Source organism: Lycium ferocissimum, chromosome 4 (assembly GCF_029784015.1).
Source record: "Lycium ferocissimum isolate CSIRO_LF1 chromosome 4, AGI_CSIRO_Lferr_CH_V1, whole genome shotgun sequence".
NCBI classification, from domain to species: Eukaryota; Viridiplantae; Streptophyta; class Magnoliopsida; order Solanales; family Solanaceae; genus Lycium; species Lycium ferocissimum.
Genome location: NC_081345.1, coordinates 36,038,780 through 36,051,545, shown reverse-complemented (window position 1 = coordinate 36,051,545; position 12,766 = coordinate 36,038,780). Strand labels below are relative to the sequence as shown.

The window sequence follows — 12,766 nt, the reverse complement described above, 5'->3', positions numbered from 1 at the left end:
CTGGTTGGCATCATTGGTGGCTGCCGGAGCTCCGTTGAGCTCGCCGGAGAGGAAAGGGCCTTATAATTGGCAATAGAGTAGAAGAAAAGAAAGGAAAAAAAATTTAAAAAAATTGGCACCTCACACTCTCTGGAGGAGTGTAATACACGCACTATGCCACCTCAGCAAACTGTGTCTAAATGGCACAGTAAACCTCTTCTTGAAGGATTCAGATGGTAGAAACCTCAGTTGGGGGGTCTAAATGATTTTTATGGACAAGTTCGAAGGTTTGTCGATGACTTAAGCCTTCAGAATTTGATTTTTATGGGTTCGAGTTAGGAGTTTTATTATAATTTATTTAATTTACTGGATTCGAAACTTATTACTTGTATTTCGTAACTTTTAAATATATATATATATACAAAATCTGTGTCAAAGTTACTGTATGTTGTTCGTTCCACATCTTTTCTTTGGTTTTTGGCTGGAGATATTTCTAAAGGCTGTAAGGTTACTTACCTCATGCAGTACCAAATGATTAAAATATCTAATCATCAAATCTGCATCTACATGCAATCTTTGAGCCTGTTTTATTGACATGAACAATGTATAGTTGAAATTTTTTACTTTCTAGATCCTTCCAATTATTTGACAAAAAGAAATTTGGAATCCTGTCAACTCCGTGTCTGCCAATTGATTAATAGAATATTCATCTATGAGTCAATATCTTATAATTATCATCGATATATTTTGATTCTTAGAGGTGACACTGTGATGAAAAACTAAGATGAACTTTCAATTGAAAAGAAAGTTGAAGAAACGTCTATCATACACGAAGAGACAGCGCAAAGAAATAGTAGAAATATCTACGGTAGAATGGCAAACTAACCCGTTTGGCCATAAGAATTATTCACTTTTTCTAGAATTTTTTTTCACTTTTTTCAAAAATTAATGTTTGGCCATGAAAATTTCAAATACAACTTCAAGTTGTATTTGAAATTTAAAAAACAAGTAAATACTTTTTTCACAATCAAAACCTTGTTGAAAAAGTACATTTCAACAAAAAAATACTATTTGCAAAAACTATAGCCAAACACAACTCTAACTCCAAAATTTTGAAAAAAAGTGATTTTTTTTTTTTAATTTCTATGACCACACGCCTACTTAGTAGAAATATACTTTCTCTCTCAATTGCCCTACATGCCACAACTTTGTCTAAATGCATTAATACTCCTATTTTTCTCAAGTTTTTCATTTGTTTTTCTGAATATGAGTAAGACTTCGAATTATGATGTTTATTACTTTTGAGTTTGGTGAATTCATTTAATGAAAATTATGATTTCTTTTTCAATTTTTTAGACCATATTCATCGAAATTCAGTCATTTTTGGATTGACACAATATTTAGTGCGATGACAAGATGTGTATTTTTTTTACATCAATCAACTTTAAGACCTCTAGTATCACAAATTGTGTTCGTATTTTGAGGTTATTAAAAGTAGAATATTATAACTGGGTGGTGAAAATTCATTCCTAGTTTGATGATATTGGCAAAAGTGAAACTATTACAATCCAAGGAGAATTCAAACTTTAAAGTTAGTGAATTCAGAATAATTTTAATTTTTTTTTTTTTTAATAATCGATGGTGTCTAGATTAGCTTGCGTGCATCTAGATTTATTTCGTATTAGCATAGATATCGAATAATTCTATCCATCAAGATTTTGACAGACAAAAGAAATTACCTAATATTTACTCACATATATACATGATACAAAACTAAAACAGCAGGTCTGATCGAATTCACTGCAAGTGGCTAGGTGTCATAATTGTAGTACCCTTTAAGGCCACAAAGAATCAAGTGGTGGAACTTTTCTATTTTTCACATAATCACTGGATGAGTATGGATTATGCTCAACCAGTCAGCAATATCCCCTTTGTAACAAGGGAATATTATACAAATTGAGACTTGACAATGATCTCAATTGTTTTTTTGTTTTATTGATGTCAACTGAGTATACAAACAGAGACCTTAGGAATTGGCTTTATGGTAATTACCATTCCCCAAAATTGACCTTTCTATAAAGAAAACAAATTCCCCAAATTCTTATCCTATTGTACAAAATACAAAACTACAAATGGAGATTTTCAACTTGCAAAGAAAGAACCATTGCCACTCCATTTGACTGAAACTAACTATCAAACCTGTACAAATTAAAAAAGTTAATTTAGAGATAAGGGTCGAAAGCACACCTTAAGTATCAAATTTTTTTTAGTTTCCTACCTGAACTATCATCAACTAGTTGCAAAACACACTCAGTACTATTAGTTGTTCACTTTTCCTATTTGATAGTTGAGGTAGGAAAATGAACAATTGATAGTTGAGTGTGTTTTGCAAACTAGTTGGTGATAGTTTAGGTAGAAAACTCTCACACCTGATAGTTTAGGTAGGAAACTAAAAAAAGTGATACTTAAGGTGTGTCTTTGACCCTTAACTCGTTAATTTATGCAAATGTTTATTTTTAGTCTATCAGTTATTGTCTCTATTTTTAATAATTATGCATATGCAACACTTGGAAATTACCCTTTTGAACAATGTTAGACTCAAGTATAATATTTATTCATATATTGATCAACATTACAGACTGAATATTAGATTGGTGTTTAACAATGTGCAATATCTTTAAGCCCCAGTCTTTAACAATGTGCCATTTACGAAATATTTTTCTCAAAAAGGGACAATTGGCAAAAATTTCACAATTAAAAGGAGACTAATCCTTCTCCAGGTACATAAAAATATAAAATGGTGATTACCAAAAAAAATTACTTTTTTTTCAACAAGTTATGATATTTCAAAGAAAGTGGCGCATTCAAGAACACCCTGGAAAATAAAATACTCAACTTTCTAAATTCAATGGAAATGTACATTATACCAATTCAAGAATTAAGAGTGAGAAATGTAGCAAAAAGAGAAAAGAAAAGAACATACGAAAACGAACATGACTGATGATTACCAAATTGAAGACGTAAACACACAAAGAATTCGATGAAACTACGTAAATTAAAATAATACATATGGTTAGAGGTTGTTTGACCGATGAATAATAAGAAAATATTATTATGCAACGATTAATTGTGAATGAATTACAATGTGATGATTAATAATAAAGAAATTGTTACGCATAAATTATTAAGTATAAGTGTATTTTTAAAATAATTTAATCGTCATATTGCTATTACATACATTCTTATTTTACATTCTATCACGCAACAGTACATAAAATCTCGCGTACATAGCTCGAATATCATTTAAAACCAAAAGATGCATCAGTGACACGTAGATTATATTATTTTTCTTAAGCGACTAACCAAATTACTTTAGTTATATGGCAAATATTTTTTGCTTTATGTGAGCTGACCAAGTATTGTATTATTCGATACATATCGAGATTAATTATACTAATACGATTAACCAAACCATCCCTTTATCAACGTGTATACTTTTCTTTTTTTCTACAGTTCAGAATATTCCTAAAGTATTCTTTTATTTTTTGTTGTTGTAGCCTGTTGGTGATAGCCTAGGTCAGGTGCTTGATCAAAATATATATCTCATACAACTGTTTGTTGACAACCTTTTACTTGGCCTAATTTGGACCAGTACTTCTTGAGCCTGTGTCTTTTCTTGTTCGAGTGATTCACCTCTCATCCACGAAGTGTAGATCTAGAATTTAAATTTTATAAATTTGAGATAGTAATTCTCCTATAAGTTATTTGATAGGTTCAAAATTTATTATTTGTATATATTTATTAATTTTTTTTATTCATGTAAGAACCTGAATCAAAGCTATTGGTTCGGACTAATCCTGTTAATATATGACACTGCATCTGCCCCTACTGCGACATTGTTTATTCGATTGGGTATATTTGAAAAAAATCTCACATGAAATGTAGAAAAGAAATAAAAAAGCTATTTATAAGGTATTGCATATTTTTAATGGTGTCCGATCTTTTTAAAAAAACCGTGCAAGTTTCGCTTAAAGCGAACAATAATCTATAGCATATCAAGAACATATTTGAATTGTTTTTGACCAACATACACAACTTCTTGTTTGGTTTTGGGATGGGATATTTCTAAAGACTGCCGTAAGATCCCAAATGATTAAAACATGCATCATCGACTCTCCTACGTACAGGCAACCTTTGTGCATTTTTTATTAAAATGTACAATGCATCGTTGAAAATTCTACCTTCGAGAACCTTCCAATTATTTGACAAAGAAAAAATTGGAATCCTCTCAACTCTGTGCATGATTACTTTTCTCGTCTTTAAGACTTTTCTGCCTATTGATTTTTAAACCATTCATATATGTGCCATATTGTTATTATCATCAATGTATTCTGATTCTTAGAGGTGAAAATGCGATGAAACTGTGACGATTTTTCAATTGCTGCCACAATCAGACTGTTGATATGCGTCCCACGGCGGGTATACAAAGATTTTTAAGGAGTTTATAGTGATTCTAGCTTGTCCAATTTAATTTAATCTAAAAGTATGTTGAGAGTTCTCTGCCTCATGGAATTTTCAAAGAAGTTTATAATAGTTTTGAGGTAGGGGTGGCAGCCAAAATTTGTAAATTCATCAGTCCAGGTCTTCTTTCCCAAACTAAAGCAAACAGAGATAACACCTATTTGTTTAAATTTGCTAATGCTAGCTATTATTTAAATTTTAACTTCTTGATTTGTTATCATTTTCTTCACTTTTCTGCAGTTGAGATTATACCTGAAGTGTTTTTGGTTGTTGTTGTAGGTGATAGGTCAGGTGCTAGATCAATATCATACAATTGTGTGATGGCAGCCTATCAGACTTAGCCTAATATGGACCAGTTCTTAAGCCTGTCTGTTTTCTGTCTGTTTTATTTTCATTCCACATTTTTCCTTTGTTGGGATATTTCTAAAGAGTACTGCCATAAGATCAATTATTTACGGCAAAACGGCCAAATGTACTTTTTTATAAGCAAAAAAGAATAATTTTCACCACCTAATGTACAAATGGAGATGTCAACTTGTAAAGAAAAAGGACTATTGCCTCACCATTTGATTGAAACTAACTATAAGTGTACATATCACTAATCCTTCTCCAAGTACATAAAATGGTGTACGTTTACCAAGAAAGTCTAGTTTTTTTCCAACAAGCTATTAAAATTTCAAAGAAAATGACATATTCAAGAACCCCTTCAATGTAGAGTACTACTCAACTTTCCAAATTCTATGGATATATACATAAAAACAAATTCAAAAATGGGTAGAAATGTAGCAAAACAAAACAAAAGAAGAACACGTGAAAACCTATTATGAATAATGATTACCAAATTGAAGACATAAACACACAAGGAATTCAATGAAATTCCATGAATTGGACTATTACATATTGTTAGAGGTTGTTTGAGCAATGATTAATTATGAAGCAATTATTATGCAGTGATCAATAATTAAAATTATTGTTATGCAAGAATTATTTACTATAAGAGCATTTTTTTTGTCTTTAAATAGTTTAATCTCAATACTTCTATGACATGTGTTCTTATTCGCACACTCTATACTTACTGAAATTAATTGTACTAATACAATGAACCAAACCATCCCTTTTGCAACGTGTATATTTTTATTTTTTCTACAGTTTTTTTTTTTTTTTTTAAATAAAGTCCACTAGGCATTTTGGTGCCTAGGGCTAATTTTATAAATTTTCGCAAAACAATTCAAAGTGTAACATGTAGCCAAAAAGGCTAATAAAAAATGCAAGAATTAAACTAATGACCAACTTAAGATCATCTTAAGTTGGTGCAACAAAAAGCTAATAAATGAATCAAATAAATAAAATTCTGTAAAATTGCCCTACTATTCTTAGTAAAGGAATCAGATTTTGACCAAGAATGTGTCCCAAGTTTGATCCCTTGGTGCACAACTTGGCCAAAGATGCAAGAAACCAGTAGCATAATATTTCTCTGTTGCTTGTCTAATATAAACCAGCAACAATGCATTCTAAATTTTTTTTTTTTTCTACAGTTCAGAATACTCCTATAGATTTTTTATTTTTTTTTGTGTGTGTACGTGATATAGGTCAGGTGCTTGATCAAAAATATCTCATACAACTGTGTGATGGCAGCCTATCTGTAGTCAGAGACTTGGCCTAATTTGGACCAGTTGAGTCTGCCGTATTTTGTAAAGGGAGGTTATTTTTAATTTCAGGTTTATGGGTTCGAGTTAGTAATTTTATTATTCTCTCTATCTCAATTTAAGTGTATTAATTTAACTAGACACGGAGTTAAGAAACAAAGAGAGACTTTTAAATCTTGTGGTCTTAAATTAAAAATGTGAGTAGTCATTTAAATTTTGTGGTCTAAAACTTGCCAAAACTTACAAAATATAGAAAGTGATACTCTTTTTGGGACAGACAAAAAAGAAAAATAAAACACTTAAAATCAGACGGAGAAAGTATTATGTATTTAATTTACTGGATTTAAAACTTATCACTTGTATTTCGTAATTTTTTAATATATATACAAACTCTGAGCTAAAGCTACTATAGGTTGTTCGTTCCACATCTTTTCTTTGTTTTTTGGCCTGAGATATTTCTATAGACTGTTAAGGTTACTCACCTAATCCAGTACCAAATGATTAACATATCAAATATGCATCTACAGGCAATCATTGAGCATGTTTTATGGAAATGAACAATGTATGGTTGAAAATTTACTTTCTAGAACCTTCGAGTTTTTTGACAAAGAGCAAACTGGAATCCTCTCAACTCCGTGTCTGCCAATTCATCATCTCTGTGTCATATCTTATAATTATCATCTTGTTCTAAAATAAAACTGTGTATTAAAATTAAAGAGCAACAAAAGGCACAAAGAGAGAGCGAAAGTGAGTAGTACTTTTCTATATTTCTTGGATGATTTTTCATCTACATCAAATATGGCTATTTATAAGCAAATTAAAACTTGGGCCAAAGAGTTTGCTACACTACTCATGACCACATGGCATCCATACAATCTATACACCATTTCTTCATAACACATCGATATATTTAGAGAGTTGAAGAAACGTCTATCATACACGAAGAGAACGGCGCAAAGAAATAGTAGAAATTCAACAGTAGAATGGAAAACTCAAAGAGATATCATATCGATTGCATGCGCCATTTTTGTTAACTATACTGTATAATGATTACAAGGGCTAATTTTTTATTCCTTCCATTTCAAAATAAGTGTCATCTTAGCAAAAAATATTTATCCCAAAATAAATGTCAATTCAAGACAAAAATAGGCAAGTATTTTCAACTATGCCATTAACATTAAAGAAATAATCCTCTTTAATATTACTTAATTCTTAAAAAGAACATCTAATAAATAGATAGGAAAGTCCATATTGTATTTATTGATTCCTTAATGGTTGTTAAAATAACACTTGTCTTGGGACGGAGTGAGTAATAACATAACACTAATTTCCTTCCGAAGGTTAAGGTTCTTATTGGTTTTTCTGGGCTTTCCACGGAAATTGTCTGCGGGGCATATGGATCCAATCAATTATGTATATATTTTTATGGATCTTAACATTTTTGGCCGGCTGCCTGAAAATATTTACAGCCGTCTAGCCGTTCAGTTTGCAGCCAAAAAAGACGTCTAGATGCTCAGCACAGTGTGTCAGAAATTCATCATCCATCAGTGGGAAAAGGTAGATGGAAAGGAGTGGTAGGGGGGTGGCGCCCAAATTTGTTATCATTAAGATGTCTGAATTTCAATGTACATCTAAGTTATTAAAATGTTGTGTCCAGATTTGAATGATATTAACACTTTATTCAAAATCTTAATCAAACCCAAATCTTGATGTAAACAAACACACTGGATGACATAAGGTCTGATCCATTAAGTGTAAACAAATGATTAACACGATCATTCATATGTGTCATTTTAAAAGAATCATTCAGATATATATTCAAATCCATAAAAACAAATTAAGCCTAAGTGAGCTTCCTTGCATCCGATCAACTCATACCTTCCAAAGGTGTCTCTAGGATTTCATTTGTTGATTTTCTACACTTGTTCCTTTCGTACACTCAGCTATTTATATACTCTAATATGGGTCTTGCTAACATACTACTAGAAGTTAGTAACATCCACATTTTCCATTATCCAAAATATCCTTTAAAAGATAATAAAACACATTTAAAAAGGAAGGGATTTTGGTCTTTACACGAGAATTAAAACACATCATTTGGTACCCCAATTCTTTTTCCCCCGTCCATCTCTCCTCTGCCACACTCTTCCGTGATTTTAAGTCTGAACTTCAATTTCAACATTAGTCAATCATGGTTTGAGTCTCTAATACTCCAACTAATTAATTAAAAAGGACGGTTAGCTTTTGGTACCCACAATTTGTCTAATTAAACTCAATTCAACTTATCTTCTCTCTCCATCTATCTCCACAAACCCAAAAATCCTTAAAAGCATAATAATGGAAAGGGTCAGAGCTAAGACATCAATGGAGTCACCGAAATCTAATGATGACAACATAATATTCTGAAAGCAAGGAGCCGGGATGTTTCTGGCCAAATACTAGCATGTAAGGTAAATTGTGGGTTTTTTATGTTTGGATCTTACAACAAAGAGAAATTGAAAAGAAAAAATGGAGAGGAGACAGGCTAGAGGAGGGCCAACCCAGAGAAGAAGACCGATGCCACAAATGAGGAGAACCAGCTTTTGTTTTTGGCAAAAAGACGAAAAGCCCAAATTCACCAATGAAGTGACTATTTCAAACTACAGATATTTTTGGATAATGGAATTGGGGATATTGCTAACTACTACCTCATGTAGTATGTTAGCAAGACCCCTCTAATATTGTTTACTCCCTTAACATTTGGCTTTTTCACTTATTAAATTTTCCTTCAGTTTTGCAGCAGAATGTTGGTATCTGGCTATCTGCATATCACAAAAAGGAGACATTGCCGGGACCATACCAGGCCTCCTTGCCACTCCCAAACTACTAAAATTTTCTAATGCTTGCTATTATTTAAATTTTAACTTCCCTTTTTGCTTGTCATTTTCTCTTCTGGTTTGTTTAGCCTTTCACAGGAATGCAAGCTCAAAAGAATAGTACAAATCCGTACAAGAGGTTCTCTAAGGCAGAAAAGAAGCCGATTGTTTGCACCAATGGATGAGGAAGCGAATAGTAGGAAAACCAGATTAAGTTTTTTATTTTACGAAAATCCCGCATTCACAATGAGTGATTATTCATTAACATCTTAAACATTTTTGGATATCATGGGAAAATGGGGATATTGCTAACCCCACCACCCTCACAAACCTCATGTAGCCTTCAGCAAGAACCCTACTAATATACCACCCACCCCAACCCTACCCCTAACATTTGGCTTTCACCACCACCACCAAACCACCCCAACCCATCACCACCCCATGTCCACCCACCCCCATCCCCACAACCCATATCACCACCAAGTAGATCTACCTTACCCTCACCACCCCATCCCAGGCCCCATCCACCCCCATCCCCACAACCCACCTATCACCACCACCTGTACCCATCTACCTTACCCCAACCACCCCCACTCCCACCACCCACCCCAATCCTCTACTACCCTTATACCAACCCCCAACCCTTTACCCTTTACCAACACTCACCCTGGTACCCACCACTCAAAGAATAGTACAATCCCACCTACTTTTTCACCACCACCCTTGACACCATATATAACCCCACCCACCATCAAAATAATACATCTTATAATGGTTGGTTTTATCGACACTTTTATTTTATTAAATTTGTATTTATTTTCTAATATTTAGTTACTTTTTATTTGAAGTTTATATTTATAATATTTAAATAAATATATTATGGATATTGAATGTTGAAAAACAAATGAAGAAAAAGGGAAATGCATCTTAATCAGCAAACACTAGAGCACCTAATACCCCCTTCATCATAACGAACAGTAGTAATACTGATACTTAACCGAGTTAAGTACTTGTTACGGTCCAAAACTTCTCAACCTACAAAAAATGCTGTGGCTAGCCATTCCTAATGCTAACGTCTCTAATATTGCCAGTGTTTGCACACATAATAAATCTTAGAAATCGATTACTTCAAACTTCTGGTTCAACCTCCTACACCTTCCACGGAAATATCACAGAAAGGTGACATGGAAATAAATCATGAAAAGGAAAAGCGTAAACAAAATTCTACAAATTGGAGAAGTATAAAAAAGAGATATTCAGATCAAAAGATAGTCTTTAGTCCACAACGAAGTTCACTTTCAGAAACTAACTTAAATCAAAATTATCCCATTACATCATTTAATTGAAGGGAAGATGAGAATCAAAAAGCTCTAATTGCAGATCTCTACCAGCACCAAACAGAGGTCCTCGTAGAAACTCATATTGAAGGTTTAACGGTACTGCAATTAAATAGAATAATAGATTAGCCTCAAACAGAATAAGAGAGAGAAATAGACAGCACTAGGACTAAAGATAATCCAGACAAAGCTAACATGCCCTGTCAATCAAAAGACTCTCAATCTAACCAAAACTAAGCATATTCTTAGTTTCCAATTCAAATAGCTACATGAAGTTGAGCAAATCTCTGATATAATTTTGAATACAGAATTCAGCTTTTACCTTGATGAAGCCAATTTCCTTGGCATTGCTGCGGAAGCACTGTCTGCAGCACATAAGTCCATACTTCCTAATAATTGCATGAGGATTCCCGCAGACACGGCTGCAACATATACAAACAATTGAAGATCAACAACTAGACATGGCAAAAGCAAGTAAGAATATCCTCTTTCCAAATTTGTGTTATACATTGTACATAAAACTAAACAGAATAAGACATAGGGAAGCTTAAAGGAATTAAGCAAAATCACAAATGTGCATCTTTCACATAGAAAGATAGAAATACTTATAGTTGACAAGTGAAAGATTTTGCATATAAAAGACTGACTGGCAGCAATATTTGATAACAGCAGAAGTTCACAATTACCAGAGCCAAAATCTAATCCATGTCAATTGGGATTATGAAATTAAGTAAAGACTATTTGAATGTGACATTTAACAGCATCCTAAAGTCTCACCGAGCACCTACCATTCTTGAACTATAAGAGAAAGAATTCAAAAAAATGTTTAGGAGATAGAACAAAGAAACCTCATAAGATTGACAACAAACAGAACAAAATCAATACTTCACCAATTTATTCACATTTACAAAAAATCAAATCAATCAATTACATTTTAATCCTAAACTAGTTTGGATCACCCATATAGACACGCTGTATGTAACCCTCTCTACACCAATTCATTTTTACCACTCCCATGGCATTCACCAAGAAAACACATATTGACAGTGAAAAACGAATAAAGTTCAACAATCCTCACTTAATAAAACCTAGCCCCTGCCATAGGCATGACCACAATATACTCTCCAAAAATAACAACCAACAATAAGTTAGGTTTTCAAATCTTCACTCAACAGAAATGGGAGCACACCCATTGCCTCAAATCTACAACTTTATTCTCCATCTTATTCATCTTTGCTTCCAGCCACAATATAGTTCTTAACACCTTATAAGGGGAGGAGCAATTATTTATACCAGGAATTTATGAGTATCCGCTAGATAGAGGCACATCTGAGAATTCTACCACAACCCATGTGATTTACTGGGTTCAAATTCTATTAACTTATACTTATTTAGTTAATGGGTTTAATGGGTTCATATGAACCGGTAACACATTGACCACATTAGTATGAAAAACATAATATGTCGATGTTATCTCAGTATCTAAAACAAATAATAGAAAAGAAAAACAACTATCCGCTCTAACACACACAAGCAATCGTATCACAAACACAAATAAACAAGAGTTAACATAACAAACAAACGACATTACGCAGTTTCATCTCAAGACAAGAACTTAACAGCTAGTTAATGAACAACGAAAGGGGTGAAATGAGGATACCAAGTGCGAGAACCAGGGCCGTAGTTCTTGGGGTGAGCGTTCCAGATGTTAGAGTGACCCATCTTCACTAACCAGAAAAAGCGAGGCTGCGCTGTGTGTTGTATGAAAACCCTAGTTTTGCACAACTCACTTTTTGTTCACAATAGCAAGGAATTGTTTTGGGGATGGAAGAGAACTTATATAGGGGATAGTCAAAACCCTAAGGCGACGTAAACATTTTGTGCATCTTCACCCAATTAGATGCCGAAATGCTGCAAACTAACTCCTAAAAATGCAATTTTGCACAAACGCCCCAGTTTGACTAATATAGTTTTTTATTTATTGACACATCTCACTTCTTTTTTTTTTTTAAATTAATGTTAAATTTGCCTCTGAGCCATATTAAATTGCTTATACAAATTGTTGCAAATTAACTCGTAAAAGGAAATTTTGCACAAACATCCTTACTCGACAAGATAAATGTACCGTTTATGTTCTTCTAAAATTAACTTATTTTAAAAAGTATTTTATACTTTTCAAAAAAGATTCTTTTATTAAAACAATAATATGGTCAATTAAATTAATTTAAAAAAATCTTTTTAAAAAAAAAAGATTTTTCCGCCCTTTAAAAAGGCCTTTCGGTTATTTTTCTCAAAAATTTTTCAAAAAACAAAAAAAACCTATTTTTTTAATTAAAAATCCCGTAAAAAGTTTTTTTTTAAAAACTTTGGAAAATATTTTTAAAAATAAGTATTTTAAAAAAAACTAATTCAAAAAAGTATTATTAAA

The 12,766-nt window shown here is 32.6% G+C and overlaps 1 protein-coding gene across 1 annotated transcript; it reads right to left on the bottom strand.

Moving 5' to 3' along the window:
• Positions 1 to 10,245: 10,245 nt before the first annotated feature.
• On the bottom strand, positions 10,246 to 12,167 carry LOC132052615 (small ribosomal subunit protein uS14z/uS14y/uS14x). Its single transcript, XM_059444229.1, has 3 exons — positions 11,999 to 12,167; positions 10,661 to 10,760; positions 10,246 to 10,440 (listed from the first exon to the last, which is right to left on the bottom strand). The coding sequence occupies exons 1-3, from the start codon at positions 12,058 to 12,060 to the stop codon at positions 10,432 to 10,434; spliced, it is 171 nt and encodes a 56-aa protein (XP_059300212.1). The 5' UTR covers positions 12,061 to 12,167; the 3' UTR covers positions 10,246 to 10,431.
• Between the last annotated feature and the right edge of the window lie 599 nt (positions 12,168 to 12,766).